General features: G+C 37.3%; 2 protein-coding genes across 5 annotated transcripts in view; one reads left to right on the top strand and one right to left on the bottom strand.

Annotated features, from left to right (window-relative positions):
- Nucleotides 1-12,293: 12,293 nt before the first annotated feature.
- cni (protein cornichon) overlaps nt 12,294-21,893 on the top strand; it is a 30,906-nt gene continuing 21,306 nt past the window's right edge. Inside the window, exon 1 of one of the 4 annotated variants that reach the window (XM_089091527.1) lies at nt 12,294-12,337. The gene's annotated coding sequence lies outside the window, so the exon portion shown is untranslated. The other 3 variants (XM_089091525.1, XM_089091526.1, XM_089091528.1) reach the window with 3 other exon arrangements.
- Nucleotides 20,132-20,869, bottom strand: LOC148950253 (uncharacterized). Its single transcript, XM_089091814.1, is given in 1 exon segment — nt 20,132-20,869. A coding segment is annotated over 1 exon segment (738 nt).

Raw genomic sequence — 21,893 nt, 5'->3', positions numbered from 1 at the left:
TAAGTTTAAATTTAATATTATTCCGTCAACAGTTAGACTAATACTATATGGAGAGGGGTCTATTACCAGTATTTACTGCTGATAAAATAAAACAAAATGGTACGTATAAAAATAAAAAAGTTTAGAACCAAATTTGGTCTATACATTTGCACATTAGGGGAGGGGGGGGGGGGGTAAAGCATAGTATAAATTAAATACTTAACCTAATCTAAGTACTTTTTTCCCCCTAAACCCCAAAAAACAATTGTTTAAATATTGTAAACGCAATGACAAACCACGCTTTGCGATCCAATTCTCTACTGACTGATACCCGTTTGACTAGTTTCCTTTAGCATCTATCTTGCGTGTGTATCAGCTAATTGACAAGTACCGATGATATATGTATGATTCTTTCCGTAACAGCCTCACCACCCCCCTCTGATTGGTTTGGCATAATATCAGGTTATATACAAAAGTTGTTCTTTATGTATGGTATTATGAACAGCTTGTATTGACAAAATACATGAAACCGGAAAAATGAGCCATTTTTGGGTTATATCTAAGCATTGAGGAGGGGGGTGGGTTAGTTGAGCCGGAATTTTCGATTTTATGCTAAACTTTTTCCAAATATCATGGTCACTTTTTTGACATTATACACCCCTCCCCATCTGCGGTCCCATATATAACTGTATAAATACATTTCATCGTTATGTCGAATCTGGTGATGACATTCTTTATCGTTACATTCTTTCGTATTCTTTCATATAGTAAAGTAAGAATTTTATTGGTTGATTTTTTTTTTCTAATATTTTCCTAGGGATATATCCCGGACTATTAAGGGGGTGGGTGTATTTTCAGAAAAGGGGCGATAATGTTTGGAAATAGTATAAAATAAATAATTTAATGGTGCTGCTTGTGTGCTTAGCATATTTTCTTCAGAAAAGGACAATCACTAAAAATTTGGTCTTAGAAAACGACAACTAGACTAATGCCCATTTTTATGAAGAAGATAAACAGTCTTGTATCTGAATAGGGTAGGCTTACAGTTTACTTAAAAACTGATTCATAGGGACCAAGCAGGCTGGATTGGGGCCCCAACCCTCTGAAAACGTAAATTTCTCGGCATTTCTTTATTAAATTATAGTTTTTTTTTTATTAGCCCCCTTAATTTTTCCAATTAAACCATTTCCAGTTCATTTTTATTAACTCACTGATCTTTTTGTTCCATCTTCCTTTTATTTCTTTGTCACACAATTTTTTTTTTAATTTGTGAACTATTTTTCAACCACTTCCGAATGTTCAGTTACTTCCCACTTTTATCAGTATAGCACAAGGCAAGAGCACATCTCAAGCCTGTGTTAGCTTAGGTTGTAATCTTGGATGAGACATTATATATTTTTTTTTTAATTTGAAAATAAAAAATTTGAAAATATTAAATATAAATAAAAATTCGGGGCAAAAAAACGATTCGTTTTTGCATAATTTGATCTTTTTCATTTGTTTTACTCAACTCATCGACTTTTCCCGTTTATGCATTTAAAAATCTAGATCAATTTGGTGTTTTTGTTATGTAAAACCCAATATTTTTTGTTCCCTTCATGTTGGCTTATATTCATATATTCTTGAGAAAAAAAAAATAATTCTAAACTTTTTGGTTCATTTTGAAAATGATTTTTTTTTAATGTTTGACCTCCTCCCCTAAAAATTCTTTGTTCGTGCCTGGACTTATGATGTCCATCAAAACAGCTTTAGAAAAACATTCTTAGGAATGAATTGTGTGAATTCTTCTTTTATTTCTGACTTTCTTTTGGTTGGGAGTTACGATTCAAATTACAAACGGAAAAATGCATATTATGCAATCAACTGCTAATAGTGTTTCTCACTGCTCGGTGTCTCAGACTTGGAAGCAGTTCCTAGGCCCCCGTGCTTGAAATCAATGGCTCTTGAGGACGTTACAGTGCAGGAAATTACAAATATTGTTTTGTCCTTAAAGAATTCTTCAACAGGTTTTGACAAAATTTCTGCTAAAGTAATTAAACATATCCTTCCATCGATTATCACCCCACTTTGCCATTTGATTAATAGGTCATTTCAACTAGGAGTATTTCCTCAACGTCTTAAATTGTCGCGTGTGATAGCTCTCTTTAAAGGAGGTGACCGTGAGGATCCTGGGAATTATAGGCCGATCTCTCTTTTGTCAGTGTTCTCTAAGATATTTGAAAGGCCAATGCTCAAACGTCTGGTAAGGTTTCTTGAAGCTAAATCTTTTTTCCATAAGCATCAGTTTGGGTTTCGCGCAAAGTACTCTACAGAACATGCTTGTAATAAACTTCTTCAGTTTATACGACAATCTTTAGACTCTAATCTTATTCCTGCAGCCATTTTTCTTGATGTAAAGAAAGCTTTTGACAGCCTTACACACAAGATTCTCATTGGTAAACTTTCTCATCATGGTGTGCGTGGGGAAGCATTGTCTTGGCTCTCTTCATACCTTACTGACAGATCTATTGCCATGGAAGATACAGACAAGGAAGTTCCAATTGAATACGGAGTACCCCAAGGTTCTATTCTTGGGCCAACCCTATTCCTGATATATGTGAACGACCTCTACCGACTTCTAAACACCCCAATTCCCAATGTTTGCTGTGGATTGTGTCACAAATGTTACTCTCAGACTATGTCGGCGTCCACATCTGATAGTCGAGAAGAACTGGTATCATTTGCAGATGACACTACTCTAGGTGCTGCAGCTCCGGATGAGTCATCCCTTATTCTAAAGCTTCAAGCAATGACTGAAAAGATACTCAATTGGTTTGACATAAATCAACTAGCTTTAAATGTAAAAAAGTCGTACCTTCTTATTTTTTCCCGTACAGGTGTGAGCTGCCCCACAATTACTGAGCTTCCTACACCAAGAGGCTCCATAAGTCGCCCCCGGATCGATATGTGCGATTCCTGGGAGTTCTTTTGGATGAAAATTTATCGTTTAAGTTGCACGTTCAAGTAATAAGAGTGAAAATTTCCCGTGGACTTGGAATCATCCGTAAATTAAAGCGTTTATTTCCTTTTCCTATACTCCGTCTTTTATATTTCTCTCTCATTTTCCCTTATATATGTTACTGTTCGTCTGTGTGGATGTCTACATTTTCTTATGTACTTGCTCCTGTTCATATTCTTCATGAGAAAGCGATAACAGTTCTCCAGTCGACTACACACTCTCCTGTTAATCTCCTTAAGATTAGAGATATTTATGTTATATCTCTAGCTTCGTTGGCATATCAATTCTTCCACGGAGATCTCCCATTTTGTTTTTCGGGACTACTTAAGCCAGTAGGGGAAATAAATTTTTACTCAGTTCGAAACAGGGAGGATGTTATGATTCCGGCTACTCCCTCGGTTCGTTCAGACTTTGGTCTGGTCGTGACTGTGGGACGTGCTTGGAACTTGGTTCCTGCTGAGATTCGTCAGTCACAAACACTTGGCTCCTTTAAAAGACAGATGAAAAGTTTCTTATTAAGCTAAATATTAATTAGTTTATAGTTGTTGTATTGTTTTTTTTTGTTGGGGTTGGATCCTCGATGTTGTAGAGAATTTTTAATTTTTTATTTATTTATTTATTTTAGGGTGATAGGAGGGTCGCTGTTTCGTGTGGACTGTCGGTGAGTTGACTTCTTTTACTTATAGATTTATAAGTTAAACACTGTTTAGTATTGTTTATGCCAAGTTTTAATATTAGTCATTTATTCTGTGTCGTTTCCCAAATAACGGGCCATTGAGCCCTTTGGGATATTGTTTTTGTTATTGTTATTTATGGAAATAAATGGAACTTGAACTTGAACTTGCAAAATTACTGTTGTTTTGTATACGAACTGAAGACAATGATTGAGATATTTTTTGTTCGATAAAATAAAAACAAAACAAAAACTCTGTCACTCGGAATTGCGTAAATCTTCTTGTTGGAGCTATGCAAACTTAAAGCTAGAGGAAGTGAGACTGAGACCGAGCCAATCTAAAATATTAGACGGGAAGGGAGCGATTAAAATTATTTTTTGGGTCTTTTTAAGAAGCTGGTTTATTAAGGTCGTTTTTATTGAAATTTAACAATAAATAATAAAAAAATCTAGTTGGTTTTCTTATTTTCTTTAAAACTTTAAAGTATCCTGTGTTTATTGAGTTGCCTTTTATTTTGTACGTATTACTCATCAACTTTTGGTTTAAAACACCAATAATGGAAATTAAAAACAACAACAATAACAAGATAAGCAAAATAGCAGCCTGGGGTTTTATAAACGCATCGATGGGGGGGGGGTTGTCTTTTTGTTGTGCAGGTAAACTGAAAGCAGCACTTACAGCTGAATAAATAGGAATTTTCTGAAGGTAAAGAAGTATGAATTGTTATTATTGTATACTTTTTAGGCACCTTTTAAAAGTTGGAGGGAGGATTTGTAATGAGATTACGTAAAAAGATATTTTTTCAAGTTATACAGGCAGCAAATGTCTCCTCTCCCCTTTAAGTACCGCTCTTGATAGTGAAATTAAAGCATCCTGCTTTGAAAAGAGATTTTCCTATTAAAAGTTACGAAAATGTTACGTTTTTAAGTGTTGAAAGTTACAAAATTTTCTGGTCAGGGGGCAACGCAGCTGATTTGGCAACACTGTTACATGGATCAAAAGCACGGTTGTCAACCTACACACTTTTCGTGTGAAATGCACTCTTTTTTTTCATTGCACTCTTTCACACCACGGACCGGATTTGCACTCTTTTTGCTCATTATTTGCTCTTTGCACTCTTTTTTGCACACTTTTATGAAATGATAATAGAGAAAGTATTAAGCAAAATAAAAAATTAAAATTATACTATTTAAGCGCAAAAGATAGAACAGCTGGCCAGTATCATCTTTGTTATCTATGCTAGTCCCCGAAGCCACGCCACGCCGACATGACGGCGGCGAATGTGTGATTTAGTATCGGCGGCGGCGTGCCGTCAGGCGCGCCGAAATTTTTTGGGCGGTGTGCCGCCGATTTTAGCCCAGCGGGGCGCCACGGCGTGCAGATTTTTCTGATTAAAAATAATAAGAATCTTCCACGTCACCAAGCACGTTAAACCTCGATTTTAGTAAGGATTTTTAAATGGTTGGCTAAAAACATAATGGAACAACATGACTTACTTGACTTACTTAGTTGTTGTGTTTATGTTAAACATCGCATTGTTACTATAAAATCCCATGTTTAGTCATTTCCTTATTGTTAATTATTTCGGCTAATATGTGTATAACTTTCAAAGTCTGAAATTCAAATATCTCCTGTTCATCAAATACATACGAGAAAGACGTGAAAAAAAAAAACAAATAACAACATCGAAAAAAATCTGTATACAAATCAGATACCATGGCTTAACAACACCAACTATTTTAAATCAGCGGTTACATCACTTCAGTTACAATTGATGTAACAAAAGTGAGTTTGTTCGCTCCGCCTGGATCCATTGATCTTTTTGCAGTCACAATCAGTCCTGTCATGCTAAAAAGCCGTTTAGCTGGGGCACATTTGGCTGGTACAGCCAGAACTTGACGAGCGTAAACTGCCACTCGCGGTATCTGATACTAGTATTGGACCTTGGGGTCCCACAGAATACCGCAAACGGGCTTCTTCTTTGTATCTGCTGAAATAAGTTGTTTTATAAGGGAGAACTAACCTGCACCTTTACCATAGGGCTCCTGTGCCCTACACTACAGGGAGAACTAAACTGCACCTTTACCCTCTTTTCTTATCAACACGGAATAACCCTCCTAAATTCTTTTCTGAAAGAAGTGGTCAAGTTATAACGTTTCAAGTCAAAGTTGAAGGCTGCTTAAACTTCAGTGTGCTCTACTAACTGTGCAAAAAAATGTAATTGATTTCTATAGATATATTTCTATACTAGCTCTAGATAATCTACCAAGCGGGAAAATACCATAAATCAGCATCGATAAATAAATGAAACCCAAAACGAACAGGAATTACAATAAATAACCGAGTCAAACTCAAAACGAGCAGAAATTAACATGAGTTGGGCTCAAAACCCCTATGCCTTCCCAAGGCAAAGCATGATTTTCACTTTACTGAAAAAATATAAATGTTTTTACTTTTATAACTTTAATAAATCAAATATTATTAACATTTCGATTTCTAAATATCAGTATATGTATATTAAACTGACAATGCATATTCATTTGTATTTATTTCTGTAAAGTGCAAATTATGTTCTGGCCTTAGGAAGAGATAGGGGTTTTGAGCCCAACTTATGTTAATTTCGGCTCGTTTTGAGTTTGACGCAGTTATTTATTGTAATTTCTGTTTGTTTTGGTTTTCGTTTATTTATCGATGCTGATTTGTGGTATTTTCACGCTTGGTAGATTATTTGATTTTAATTTTGATAATTTTTTATTTAATGGAGTTCTTTGCTTTTCTTTGAAAGACTTACTTTACGGAAACAGTTTTTTAATTAATTTCTGTTCGTTTTATATTGACATAGTCTTTTCAGGGAAAAAGAAAATAATACTTTAAATTCTTCGTTTTTTTAAGAATTTATAGTTCGGCCTGCTATTTGTAGGCTGAAAAAAAAATTTCAGCAACATTTAAAAAAATAGACTATTTTAAAAATCTGGACACAAATAGTAGTGTTTAATTTAGTAGTGTTTAATGTAGTTGACCTGAAATGGAAAACTTGATAACATTCGCAAAAACATTTGTTTACTTTCTTTGATAGCTTGGATACACTTACGCTATTTTGATTTGGTCAAATTTTAAGAGCAGAAGAAACTCCAAAAGTTGGAATATAATACCCTCAGTTGTTCTTGGGATACTGCTGAGATGCCTTATGGGGAATTAGCATTAACACAGTGCATTTTGATTTAATCTTAAGGCAACATTTACTTTTTAAACATAAAGGAAAATGGGAGGGTGGGCGTGGGAGGGGCATTAGTTTCCCTCCAAACATTTTCGAATATTAAAAAGGACATCAGCCCTTTCTATTTTCAGTCGAAGGAGCCCTTTTCGAAGTTCCTACGACAACTCCTTCGATACGAAGTGCCCTGGTCTAAACAACAACAACAACAACAACAAAATTATACATTATACCCACATCGATCTCTACTAAAAAAAATGTCAAGCCTTCCAATCACTTTCGATTATTAAAAAGGGCACTAGGCTTTTCAATTTCCAATCGAATGATCCCTTTTTGAGTTTCTACGGCAACGCTTTCTATAAACACCGTATATGCCTCCAGGGCATAAATTACAACCCTTACCCTAAGGGCCTTGAGGGTGGTTGTCATTGTCTAAGACCTAATTTCCAGAACTTTCAACTACGTTAAACACAATGGCTATCTCAAAATTTTGATTGGATGTGTTTCGGGAAATGGTGGGCGTGGAAGGGGTGTTAGTTGCCTTCCAATCATTTTTGAGCACACGCCACTCCAATCTCTAATTAAATAAACCCTTTTTGAAGTTTCTACGACAACTTCTTCGATCTGAAGGGCCCTTGTGTAATGGAAAAAACAATAAATGATACATTGTGCCAACATCGTTCTTATATACCCCCATGCCATAACTACAAAACCCTTGCCCTCAGGGTTGTGGGGGAGTAACCTCCTCAAAAAACATATATTCTCTTTGGAAATCAGTTACTCTGAACAAAATGGCTATCTCAAAATTTTGATTGGATGTGTTCGGGGAAATGGTGGGCATGGAAGGGGTGTTAGTTGCCTTCCAATCACTTTTGACTATTAAAAAGGACACTAGCCATTCCAATTTTCAATCGAATGAGCCCTTTTCGAAGTTTCTACGACAACTCCTTTGATACGAAGTGTCCTGGTATGGAAAAAAATAATACATTGTGCTAACATTGTTGTTTACTTAGGCAGCTCGATTGCGCTGCCTATGATATCATCCTGAATTGCCCAATGCTCTTTTATCCACCTCTTTTCATCCGAAAAAATCAGAAAGAAAAATGAACAGAATTTTAAAGTGGAAGGTAGAATTTTTGTTTCAAGAAACATTTCTTCTTCTCCTTCCTACGAACCGATATACATGGCGAGCCCAAGATGAAAGTATTTATCTTTAAGAAACAGATTAGCCGGGATGACGGTTGAAGCCCGGAGGTCGATATCGATAACCAAAAACGAGAGAAAAAAAATAAAAAACGGCGGTGTATTAGTGACGCCGCAGCCGATAGAATCAGCGGCAGCGTCAGCGCGCTGATGCAAGCTCGGCAGCGCGCCGCCGTCTTTTTTTCGGCGGCGCGCCGCCGACTTTTCGGCGCGGCTTCGGGGTCTAATCTATGCATTGGCTGTTCCCCAGGCCTCTTTCTCGTGTTTTCAGCCATTTACCAATAAGTAGATCAAAGCATAGATAACCAGTGAAAACGTGGTGAATTCAAATCAAGTTTTATAGAAGGAAGTTGAAAGCTGTTGGGCACAACTGTTCTTCATGGAAATGGAAAAGTGATTATGAAACATGAACAAAGGCGATGTAGAAGCAACAATCAAAATTAACCTACTAAAGTCTAATCTCAAACTGATAAAATTATGCCAAACCTTTATGCCTTTGTACCATTTAAAAGCGTAAATGATCCATATTTTCTTGTTATAGCCATTGTTTCTGAAATAAACATCTTATCTTACCCGCCAGGGGTCCAAGAATTTGCTTTGGATGGGACCCACAGGGTCGTCCTGAGGCTCATTTTATTGGGGGGGGGGCAATCTTTGTAAGTTTTACCGAATCGCTATTTGATTTATGCTAAATTTTCTGCAGAAATGAAGAATTTTTCTAAATTTCAGCCGATTTTGCAAAATTTCTGCCAAATTTTCACCTTCAGCGAAAATTTTACCGAATGCCAAAAAAGTTGGAGGGGCGGTGCGCACCTCCCCTCCCCCCACCCCCACCCCCCCCCCCTCAGGATGCCCCTGGGGACCCATACTATCAAAATGATATAAAAGGGTAAATTAGGAAAATATGACTTTAGACACTTTTTGCTACCCTGGAAAGCAGTTGAGTTAGGTGAATGACATTTTCAGAAATGAATCGAGGGCCAAAAATATTCGAGTCAATTGAAAATGACAATGAAAAATGGGCAAATATTGAGCAGTTCACATTTTTGACCTATGAATAAAGTGAACATATCATTCGATGCCTTTTCATGTGCTCTTTCCGACTATAATAATCGTGTTTGGCGCAAATTCACTTCACCACACCCAAATATACCAATTCAGGGTATATATTTGCACATTGGGATGGGGGTAAAGTTCAAACTTACCTCTATAGTCAGAATTTCATCCTGAATCCAAATTTAACATCTCTTTGCGTCAGAAATGAACTTTACAAGCTCCCCCTCCCCCCCCCCCCTAAAGAGTAAATACATAACCTAGGGGTTGGGAGTAAAGAGAATTTACGCCAAAAGCAATTAGTATATTTGGAAAGAACATAAGAAAAGGCATCGAGTGGTATGTCTACTTTACTCATGGGTCAATAATATGAACTGCTCAATATTTACCAAAAAAATAAACAATATAGAACCAAAAAGACATGTATACTAAAAAAATGATCCTTTTCTGTGGATGCTTGAATTATGCGGGCCTGTCTTAGGTTTGATAAGATTTTTAAAGACTAAAAATTTCAGTTGGGGGAGGTATACTAAGTGCCTATATTCTCGAATAGGCTAATAACCCGTTTTAACATTCCCGAGAGCTTATACAGTAAGCAAGTAATCTTGTACAAGAGACAAGAAGAAAACAGGTGCCTAGTATTTCTGTCCAAGCCTTTTTCCTTTTTTGCATACTTATTTCAGCCTTGGTTTTTAACACTATTAAAAGAAACAGGAAGTTTTTCAACTGAAAGTAAGGAGCAACCTAAAAACTTAAGAAGAACAGAGATTACCATGTATTTGAAGAGGGTCGCCCCTCCCCAACACTTTGCTCTTCGCGCTAAAGATTTTTAGTACTTTTAAAAAAGCTTCTTAGTGTTCTACTTAAACAACCCTTGTTTTTCAAGAGTCTTTTTTAAAGAATTGGGAAAATTCAAACTTTAGCGTAAAGAGTAAGGTGTTAAGGAGCAGGCAACCCCCCTCATATATGTTGTAATTTTGTTCGGTTGAAGTTTTAATGTTGCTTCTAATTTTCAATTGAGAAAATTTGTTTTTTTTATATAATTTCTGGTAGTTTTTTAAATGGTGCCAGGACCTAGGAAAAGACATAATTGGGCGGGACTATAGGACTGTATAGTGTGTTATAAAGACATAATCGGATGTTTGGCAAACGTAAGGCGCCATCTTAGAACAAATTTTCACAAGAGCAGGGTTCAGAACATTCAAACATCAATGCTGCAGTACGAAGAACTTCTCAAAAAATTACATGCTGACTCTATAATTGAAGCCAGCTTGAAACTTATGTCATGGGTCGTCTTGGAAGACATTCCCATTACAAAAATGGACCCTATAATCAAAGTCCTGAAAAGTACTTTTGGAGACTCATAACTTTGTAAAGGCTTCAATCAGGGCAGAACTAAAACTAGTGGGATAATTAGACACGTCATTACCCTTGTAGAAAGAGATGTGCTTTCTCGTGAACTGAAGAAAGCTCATATCTCTTTAGTAGTTGACGAATCTACCGATAAATCTTGGCAGAAGGTCTTGGTCCTTACACCAAAGTACAAAGACTCCCAAGATATAGTGCGAGAAGACAATCTGGGTCTTTTGCAAGTAAGTGAGGGCAGTTCAGAAGGGTAAAAACGTCTAATACTTGGACATTTGGAAAGCCTATGAATACCTTTGCAAAATGTGATGGTGATTACCTTTGACAATGCCAGTGTTAACACTGGGCATCAAAAAGGTCTTGGTGAACTGTTAAAAGAATATTTGCCAGATTTTCTTGTGATAGGCTGCACTAGCCATTCTCTTGCTCTCTGTCCTGCATATGCAGCTAAGAAGTTGCCAGATGGAATTGACATTTTTATTCGTGACGTAGTTGCATATGTGGCAAATAGCCCAAAAAGACGGGATGAACTAAAAATCTACCAAAATTTCTGTCGTGTGGAAAACCATAAGTTTTTGCAGACTTCAAGTATACCATGGCTCACCCTTGAAGCTTCCGTTGAACGGATCTTTGCGCAGTGGAACCCACTCCTTTTATTCTTTACCAACCATGGAAAAGCTGACTCCGCTGGGGATAGAGGAGCCAAAGAAAAGGCTAATAAAATTCTTTCTTTTATCCGTGATTCATCTGTGAAAGTTATTTTATATTGTCTTTCATTTGTCTAACAAAATATCAATATACTAAACACAGAGTTTCAAGCTGAGGGAACATGGATTCACAGGCTTTTGGAAACAATGCGAAAGACGTATTTGTTGCTCCTCAAGTGCTATGTCAAAAAGAAAGAAATAGGGTGAGTACAAGATCCATTTAAAATTCAGTTGAGCCCAGCTCATTTTCTTGTACTTGATTGTATAAAGTTGGGACCAAATGTACTGTGACTCATTAGAAGCCTGCAAAACACTGGCTAATTGAGTGCTCAGCAGGTTCACTGCATCCAGATGAGCTGTCTGAATTTCTTTTTGGAGTTGTACTCACAAATGAGCAAACGGATCTATTAAAATGACCTAACGTTGGAAAATCTCAAATGCTCAAGTCCAAATGTTGCCTTATCTGGAGATGTGAACACTCTTGTGCCTCTTCTTCAACGGTTTCCAAATTTGCTGGGGGACACTGAGGCACAACGTGTTAAAATGCAAATGAAAATGCAATAAACGCGCAATTTTGTGTGCTGTTTTAAAGGATGATAAATCTGTTTTGTTTCTGCTTCCATTTTTTTTCGCTGTTCTAGGGTACGGTACTTGACTTGACTACAGTAAAGTCAGCTATAGTTCACGACTAGTTACTTGGACCTCTTATATTCCTTTCAAAACGTTTGGATAAAATGGCGACAAAACTTTAATTAAACATTGGATGCAGTCAACTATAGTTCAGTTAAAGATCCAAGGAATCAAGATAAACTTCTGCAAATTTCATGCAGAGCATTATCTTTTAGGCTAAAAAAAGAGTGATAATAATTATCTAACTTATTATTTAGAGGTTGACTTCCTAACTTTATTTAAAATACAATTGAAAAATTTAAAGAAAATATGTTTATCGATCGAAGGATAACTGGTAATTATGTCTAAATGGCCTAAGAATGGTCAGAAACTCAGAATAGTGAAAGGGGCTGCGCGCACGGCGGTAGCCGCGCGCGCGCAAATTTTTTGACTTCCACACGCTTTTAACAACTTGCACTCTTTTCTGGCCTTGATTTGCACTCTTTTTTGACGTCGGCAGTTGGCAACCCTGAGTGTGAGTGTTTTTTAGAACCTGAATAGTAGCCTAACAATATTTTTTTGCAGTGGGAACCTTCTTGGATTATTTTATTTCACAATTCACATTCTAATTTTTCTAGCAAGGGTGAAAGTCAGGTAGCTGAAGTATTAAAAAATAGTTCCTGTTGGCTAGAGAAAAATAAATAAAAACATTGTTGCAAGGCCCCATCTTGGTTATCCCAGCCACCTTAAAGCTAGACTAAGCCTATTTCAGCTCTGAACTGGAGCTAACTTGGAGGTAAATTTGCTAAAATTCTACTTTAGCTACTTTTGACTATCTTGGAAAGGGGTTAGGTTAAGAAAATGAAACTTTTAGGGATGGGCCTACCGGCTAAATTATGTTCTGGGAATGTATTTTGAAGTATCCACCTCTGCTCCTTCTCTCTCTAGAGAGTCCTGACCTTTGATGACCTTTAAAAATATATGAGTTATATAAGTGAAACCTTGCAAAATAGATCTTCTGCTGAAAATGAAGTACAACAAAATTGTTTTCAGCTTCACAACTTTGCTCAATCCCAATTTATAGAGGTTTTAAAGATATGCAAATACATTTCCTAAATTTTGGAAATTAACTATTTATATGTCTTAAAATTCTACTCAAATAACTAGAAATTGCATTTTCAGAGCTAAAGCCAGAGAAAAAGAAACTGATAACTGAAAATTAAGGTAAAATGTTGTTTTGTCAAAATTTCAATGGGTATAGACCTGTCATGTAGGCAAATTTCATGACCCTCTAGAGGGAGAAGGTTTGGAGGTAGGTACTTCAAAATACCTTCCCGGGACATACTTTAGCCTGTAGACCCATCCCTGAAAGTCTCATTTTCCTAACCTAACCCCTTCCCAAGATAGCCAAAAGTAGCTAAAGTAGAATTTTACCGTAAATGTTTACCTGTTAAGAGGAGTGATCAATTTATAATGGGAACATAGCCTCCCAATTTGTGCCTTTTTTTATGCCCTTTACAAATATAGGCTAGGTTAATAATTTTTGTTAGAAATGAATTTTACCCCCACCCCCTATATATACCAGTAAATATTTACCAAATTATATTATTGACTTACAAATTTTCCAAATATAATAATCATTTGGTCAGACATAAATTTTACCCCACCCCTATATATACCAATTCAGGGTATATATTTGCACATTAGGGGGGTGGGGGTAAAGTTTAAACTCACCTCCCATTTACATTGGAAATCAAATATATCCCCACCCCCCTATTATGCAAATATATACCCTGAATTTGTATATATAGGGGTGGGGAAAAAATTCATTTCTGATAGAAATGATTATTATATTTGGAAAGAGCATAAAAAAAGGCATCAAGTGGTTATTTACTTTGTTTGTAAGTCAATAATATGATTTGGTAAATATTTACCTATATACCAATTCAGGGTATATATTTGCAGGGAGGTTGGGGGTAAATTTTATTTCTGATGTATATGAGAGGTAAGTTTAAACTCCCCCCCCCCCCACCCCTTCTAGCATGTAAATATATACCCTGAATTGGTATAGCCTATATAGGGGTGAGGATAAAATTCATTTCCAAAAAAATTAGTATTATATTTGGAAAGAGCATTTAAAAAAGGCATTGAGTGGTATGTTTACTTTATTCATTAGTCAATAATATGAATAACAAAATTTACCAACTTGGATAACTCTATGCTACATTAAAAATATTCAAAAGGTGGTAAAGTAGGTAATTTTTTTGAAAATCATATTATTGACTTAGGAATAAAGTAAACATACCACTCATTGCCTTTTATTATGCTCTTTCCAAATATAATAATCATTTTTGTCAGAAATGAATTTTAGCCCCCACCCATATATATATATATATATACCAATTCAGGGTATATATTTGCACATTAGGGGGAGTGGGCATGGTAAAATTTATTTCTTATGTAAATGGGAGGTAAGTTTAAACTTGACCCCTACCCCCTAATGTGCAAATATTAACCCTTAATTGGTATATATAGGGGTGGGGGTAAAATTCATTTCTGACAAAAATGATTATTATATTTGGAAAGAGCATAAGAAAAGGCATTGAATGATATGTTTACTTTATTTCTAACTCAATAATATGATTTGCAAAAAATTTACTGTAAAGTATAGCCTAGGATTTCATAAAGGATTTTAATCTATAGTAGAGGCCCCACAGAAGGAAACTTAACAATAAAACAGCCTAGAACCATTGCTAGCCTTGCCTGCTAGGGTAAAAAACCAGTATCCAATTGAGCAAAAATATGTAAAACTAAAACTCTCACACCTTGTTACCAAAGGGGAATTGAGAAAAATTGTATATATTAATGAATAGCTAAAAGTCTAAGCTATGCATCAATATGTTTATTATTAAAATTATTTAAGATCAAACACTTGAAACTATTAGTTTATTGACATACCTAGAAGGACCTCTTTTTGCAAATACCAATTATCCTATCTTGATGTAAATATTCTTATCCCAATTATCCTATTTTGATGTATATATAACAGAAAGCCGATTTTTTTCTGATGCTAGAAATGTAACTTTTATTGCTTGATATTTATTCTATAAATCACATATATAAAATATAATTTTTCCTTGCAATTTTCAAAATAAAGACCATATTTTTAATTTATGCTGACAAATTATTGATGCAAATTTGACCAAGAAGGCAGGGTTCTTGTTACTGCCCTTACATTGCATCATGCTGTAGTAAAGAGGGATGGTCCAAAAACCCATTGCTATTTTTCCAGAATGCCAAAGAAGAGGTCTCACCCTACTTCTGCTAACATTTCACTGCAGTGTCCAGCTGACTGAGGCCAGCACAGTGGTGTATGCTCCTCTAACCAAATATATTCAAGGCTTACCTCTTTATTTGTCTGAAAATTTCTAATTTTCTAAAAGTCGTTTCTTATAACAGAATTACCCTTAAAACTCCTTCCCATCCTATTTAGGCAAAAGTTATATATATATATATATATATATATATATATATATATATATATATATATATATATATATATATATATATATATGAATATATATATATATATGAATATAATTTTGCTAGGAAGAAAGCAAATACATCATCCTTTGCTCTTTTTAAATTCAATTTTTGATGAGTAACATTCTTTGTCCTTCTTTTTGCTCTGTATTTTTTTGTTGCTAACAGGGAACTAAAACATCATAGAGACTTGTTCAAGGCCTTGTTTAAAAGCTAATTTTTATATCTAATTAGTCCTTAACTTTACATCAGAGGCATGTCTAAGACTATAGACAAGATAATAAGTTACCTTTTGGGGCTGCAGTGTTTGGTAGATAAATCTTTATTTAAAACCCAGGCACCTATAATAAAAAACACTATAAGCAAAGCAAGCAAGCATAATGCATCAAGGCAAATAAGCATAAGCACACAATAGCAAGCTGGTGCATAACCACAGACATAAAGCAAGGTATCACATAATGCTACATCCCCCTTCAGCTACGAGGGTTGTTTTTTAAGTAAGTACCGTTTTGGAATTAAAAAAAGACGTGCAAAGATATTGCAATAATTTTATTTTTACATGAAAACCTGTACCTTAATCTACTTTTCTACATAATTTCCGTGAATATTGAGGCACTTGTCATAACGTGACACCAGTTTTTGAATACCCTCCTCATAGAATTCTCCCGCCTGACTTGTTAACCACTGTATCACAACTGTTTTGACTTTGTTATCATCTTGAAGACGCTGACCACCCAGGTGTTTCTTCAAGTGCAGGAACAAATGGTAGTCGCAGGGCGCCAGATGAGGGCTGTATGGAGGATGATCTAGAGTTTCCCATTTAAAAGATATGATGAGATCTTTGGTCCGATTAGCCACATGTGGACGGGCATTGTCATGCAGCAAAATGATGTGCTTACTCAACTTGCCACGTCTTTTGTTCTGGATTGCACAACGCAGATTGTTCAATGTCTCACAATAAGACGCTGCATTGATTGTCTTATTACGAGGCAGGAACTCCACAAGCAATACTCCTTTTTTGTCCCAAAAAACTGTGCACATGATTTTCCGGGCAGAAATTGTTTGCTTAAATTTCACTTTTTTGGGTGATGATGAATGTCGCCATTCTATGGATTGTTGTTTTGATTCTGGTGTGACGTAGGCCACCCATGTTTCGTCACCAGTAACAATTTGGTCTAAAAAATCTTCACCTTCATTGTGGTACTGCTCAAGGAAAGTTAATGCACTGCCTAAATGTTGGGTTTTGTGCAAATCCGTCAACTTTTTTGGAGCCCAACGTGAACACAATTTCTGGTAATTCAAGTTCTCAGTCACAATGCAATACAAAACACTACGAGAATATTGAGGAAACCAGTCGCACATTGATGAAATTGTAAAGCGTCTGTTTTCTCTCACTTTCTTCCACTTTTTGCACCAAATCTTCATTAAAGACCAAAGGACGCCCACTCCATTCTTCATCATACACATTTGTGTGGCCATCTTTAAATGCTCTCACCCATTTCCTTACCATTCCATCACTCATAATGTTTTGTCCGTAAACTTCACAGATCTCATGATGAATATCGATTGGTTTTACACCTTTAGCACTAAGAAATTGTATAACCGCCCGTACTTCACAATCGGCAGGACTTATGATTGTCGGAGGCATCTTAAACACTCAGTAAACAACGTATACAATTAAGAATCAGACTGTAATGGCGTCAGTGCGTAGACAAGAGATGTAGGTAACCAGCGCGCATGCGCAGAATCACGACCTTAGTGCTGTGGCAGCGGAATTGCAAAACGGTACTTACTTAAAAAACATGCCTTATATTTCCAAGAGATGAGCTCCTTCTATCTCTAGGCATGGAGGCGCTAGACTTACTCTGCTAGCTGGCAATAACTTGGCAAATTATCGCTCACAACAGAACACTACACTGAGAGGCACAAGGATCACTCCCATCAGCTGCCAATGGGTTTTGGCAGACCTACACTAGACACAAATGCCTCATTGTCACTTTGTTATTCATTACAGGTGTAGTCTCTCTGGTGGCTTCACCACTCTGCTGGATCTTGTGGCCTGAACAGCTGTTGCTTGTGCTTGAATTGTGCTAGACGATTCACTTGCTGGCAGGTGGGTCTCAGCTATGGCCAAACGGGGCTTGGTGGTGGTAGTTGGGAATCTCTGCAATGATCTGTGCAGACTCATGCTTGCAGTAGTTTTAGGATAATCTCCAACATGTCCCAGGTTTAGTGACCTTGACACAGCCCTGGAGGGGTACTTCATGGCAGGTCTATCATCGGGTGTGAGTGGAGAGGCTGCTTTGATTAAGTGTCTTTGGTTGCAGCAAAGGATTGTACCATCTTTAGTTGATAGGTAGTACAATCTAGGCTCATCTGCCTCTTTAATTATTTTGCTGCTTTTCCACAGCACTTCTGGCTGTTTTCTGAAGAAGATCTGGTCACCTGCTCTGGGTTCGGGATGCTCTCTAGCATGCTGGTCTTGGTAGGATTTCTGTCTGTGTTGAGCCATCTCTCTGCTCACCAAGAATTGAGAAGTCTGTACCACTCTCTTTTCCAAGTGCTTTTCTGTGCATGGCAGTTTCAAGCAGAGCTGGCAGCTCATGAGCATTTGTGAGGGGGCAGCTAAACCATCTATTGGGGTGTTATGGTATTCCAGAATTCCGAGGTATGGGTCCAATCCATTTTCACTTGCCTTGGTCATGATGCTCTTGCAAGTCTGGATAGTCTTTTCCACTAATCCATTTGACTGGGGGTATATTGAACTTGGAAGTTTTTAGCTCAAATCCCCAGTCTCTGGCAAACCTCTTGAATTCTTGGGACACTAATTGTCTATTATTATTGAACATAATGACCTGGGGTCATGGGCGCCCATATGGGGGGCAGGGGGGGGGCTCTTGCCCTCCCCCTGGCTGAATGATGCTGCCTTATTTTTATATTTTTGTTCTGAGATTTCTATTATATAGCATTAAAAGTAGCAATTAGACGAAGTTTGCCCCCCCCCTGGAATTCAGCTTATGGGTGCCCATGCCTGGGGTATGCCATGACAGGCAAAATGCAACTTCAGTTTCAAAATCACTTCTGCAGATGTTAATTCACACAATAGATCAGTTTCAAAAAAGCAGCTATGGTAGTCCACCACTAGGAGGTAGCTGGCTCCATGCCAGGTGAATATGTCACAGGCAACTTGTTGCCAGGGGAGAACTGAAGCTGGTGAGCAGATTAATGGCTCTTTTTGTAGACTCGTTCTGTTTTTTTTGCATTTGAAGCAGCTGACAATGAGATTTTCTATGTCTGTGTTCAGTCAAGGCCAGTAGATTAGCATCCTGGCTCTCTGTTTAGTTTTCTCCAGCCCTAGATGGGACGTGTGTAGCTGTTTTAACTTGTCAGAGTCGGATCTCAGACATGCTGGTACCACTATCCTGTCTCCCTTGAATATGATTTTGTCATTGATGCAGAGTTTGTGTCAGACTCCCCAAAATGGCAGTACGTGACCAGGACATAGCTTGCAGCAAACTGGCCAGCCATTTTCTATAATTTGTCTGAGTGCAACTAGCTGGGGGTCTTCTTTAGACAGGTTGCGGATTTCCTGCAGTTTTGAATTACTCACCGGAAGTAACTTGACAACTTGGTGTACATACGCTTTGAGTTCTCTCTGGCTTGCCTTGTCAATGTCTGACAGGTGGAGCTTTGATAAAGCATCAGCAACTGGTATTTCAGCACAGGGTTGGTAAGTGAAACTCAAGTTGTATGGCTGAATCGAGAGCATCATCCTTTGTAGTCTTGCAAGGGCCTTGTGCAAAGGCTGTTGTAAGATGGTTTCAAGAGGGCAATGATCAGTGAACACATTGACTTGCCTTCCATAAATGTAATGATGGAAGTATTGGTAGCCAAATACAATGGTGTAAAGCTCTTTCTGTAGCTGTGAGTATCTTTGCTTGGTAGGCGTAAGGGCTCGAGAAGCATATGCTATTGCCTGTCCATTTGTTGAGATGTATGCTCCTAGGCCATGTGATGAGGCATCAACTGTCAGGTCAATTGAGGTACTTTGGTGATCAAAGAAATGAAAGTGCAACACAATGGAGCCCTTTATCTCCTTTAAGGCAACATTGTGCTTTGTTTCCCAAACAAAGTCTTTGTCTTTGCAGATGTCACAAAGGTCCTTGCATTTTGTTGATAGATTTGGGATGTACCTGGCTAAGTAATTTAGCATTCCTAGGAGGGTGGTCAGCTCTTCTTTGTTTTCTGGCTTTGGCATTGCGTTAATTTCACATAGCTTCTCTGGATCAGGGCGCATCCCTTTTTCGCCAATCATGTGGCCAAAGTATGATACCTCTTGTACACCAAATTTACATTTACTGAGGTTGGACCTCACCCCTTTTGCTTGTGCCTTGTTTAAGACAGCAACAAGATGCTGATTATGCTCTTCCAAGGTTGAACTGAAAACTAGCAGATCATCTATGACGACTATAAAGCCAGTGAGACCTTCAAACACTTCCTCAATGCACCTCTGGAATTCGTCCTGCACTGATATAATGCCAAACAGCATACGCTTGAAACAGTATCTTCCAAAGATAGTGTTGAATATAGTTAGGTTGGAGGATTCCTCATCTAGCAACAATGACCAGTATCCTGAACATGCGTCTAGCTTTGTGAAGTACTTTGCTCCATGCAAGTTGGATATAGAGTCTTCAACTTTTCAACAGCCACCATGGAGTTGACCCATTTAGTAGGGAGAGTCAGCTTCTCAATGACACCATCTTTCTCCATTTTCTCAAGCTCTGCTTTAAGCTTGTTGCAAAGAGCTGATGGAATTTTCCTTACAGCATGAACCTCTATCCTTCAAATAAAAATGGCACTTGCCATCCAGCTTTCCTAGCCCTTCAAAGACATCATTAAACTCTTTAATAACCTCCAAAACAGAATTGCAGATTGGTATTTCAGTGCTTGCAGCAGAGTTGACATTCATGATCAGTTTAATAAGATTCAGATCCAAGCTTGATCTGAAGCCAATTATGGGAACAGAGTCTGCTTCTACAATGTAGAACTGCTGGTTGGAAGGCCTTGATTGTTCGTAGGTACAGCTCAAAGTACATGCCCCTTGAATAGGAATCCTGTCACCACAGTAACTAGTAAGCTTCTGCCTAGCCTTGGTTATTTCTGGCTATGGCTAGAGCATGTTGAAATACTTGATAAGAAGGATGTTTGCTTGTGCTCCTGTGTCAACTTTGAAACCAACTGGCAACTGGGCGTTTATTTCGAGGGAAACTATGGCTTCTTCCTTGTTATTTGTTTCCGAGACTTCATGCAGAAATATCTTGTCCTCATCATCAGAGTTTTCAAGTGTGTTGTTGGTGCCTGAAACTACATTTACAACCTTGTTGCTTCTGCAGACGCGTGCAAAATTGTTAGGCTTGCGGCACTTTGAACATGTTTTTCCTTTTGTAGGACATGAATGATTAGGGCTGTAGCTGCCTCCACGTGCATTCTCTAGATCTTGGTCTGGTGGTCTTGAACTCGTCATTTCTTCTGTTTGGGCAGCAATTGATTTTGTGAATGGAATCAACTTCTTTTTTTATGCTACCTTCATCAAACATTCTTAGCTGTGCCTGGGTTGTTTCAAACTTGCAACATTTCTCTATAGTTGTTTCAAGGGTTAGGGCATCCCCTTCTACTAGCAGGCGCTCTCTGATATGTGGGTTCAGTATTCCACAGACTATTCTGTCTCGTACCATTTCGTCATCGTCCCTGTAGCTACAGGCCTTAACCAAGGTTTTCACCTCTGTTATGTAGCTTTCTCTGTTTTCTCCCTCATGTTGGTCACGTTTCTGAAAGATGTACCTAGCAAAAACGCTTTTTGTTTTAGGTGTTGCATAATCTTTGAATTTTGTCATGTATGGCTCAAGCTTGACCTTTTCATTCTCACTGAAGTTGAAGGTATTAAGTATCTCTTCCCTTGTCTCCTACCCAAATTAAATAAAAAAAAGCAAGTTTTTTTAACTGAAAGTAAGGAGCGACATTAAAACTTAAAACGAACAGAAATTATTCCGTATATGAAAGGGGATGTCCCCTCCTCAACGCCTCGCTCTCTACGCTAAACTTTTTTATTGTTTAAAAAAAATAGAGTTGTGAGAAAGTCAAACTTTAGCGTAAAGAGCAAGGCGTTGAGGAGGGGACAGCCCCTTTCATATACGGAGTAATTTCTGTTCGTTTTAAGTTTTAATGTTGCTCCTTACTTTCAGTTAAAAAAAACATGTTTTTTTAACTTAATTTTTGAACTTTTTGAATAAATGCAGATTTTGATCTTGGCTCACAGTACATGAATAATTAAAAAAAATTTTCATATTAATTTACTTTTATTTGGTTAAATGGCTTTCTCGAAACTTGTTTAATTTTATTTACGAATGTTTTTATTAGTAATAAATATACCTAACTTACGTAACGAACTTCTATATTCATATATTTTTAATACGTATATTAGGGGGTTCGCCCTCTAGTCAATACCTCGCTCTTTACGCTAAAGTTCGAATTTAGTTCCAATTCTTTAA

This window comes from Artemia sp. Qi Xiang Cuo, chromosome 7 (assembly GCF_049724085.1).
Source record: "Artemia sp. Qi Xiang Cuo chromosome 7, ASM4972408v1, whole genome shotgun sequence".
Classification (NCBI taxonomy): Eukaryota; Metazoa; Arthropoda; class Branchiopoda; order Anostraca; family Artemiidae; genus Artemia; species Artemia sp. Qi Xiang Cuo.
This window is presented reverse-complemented; position numbering and strand designations above follow the sequence as displayed.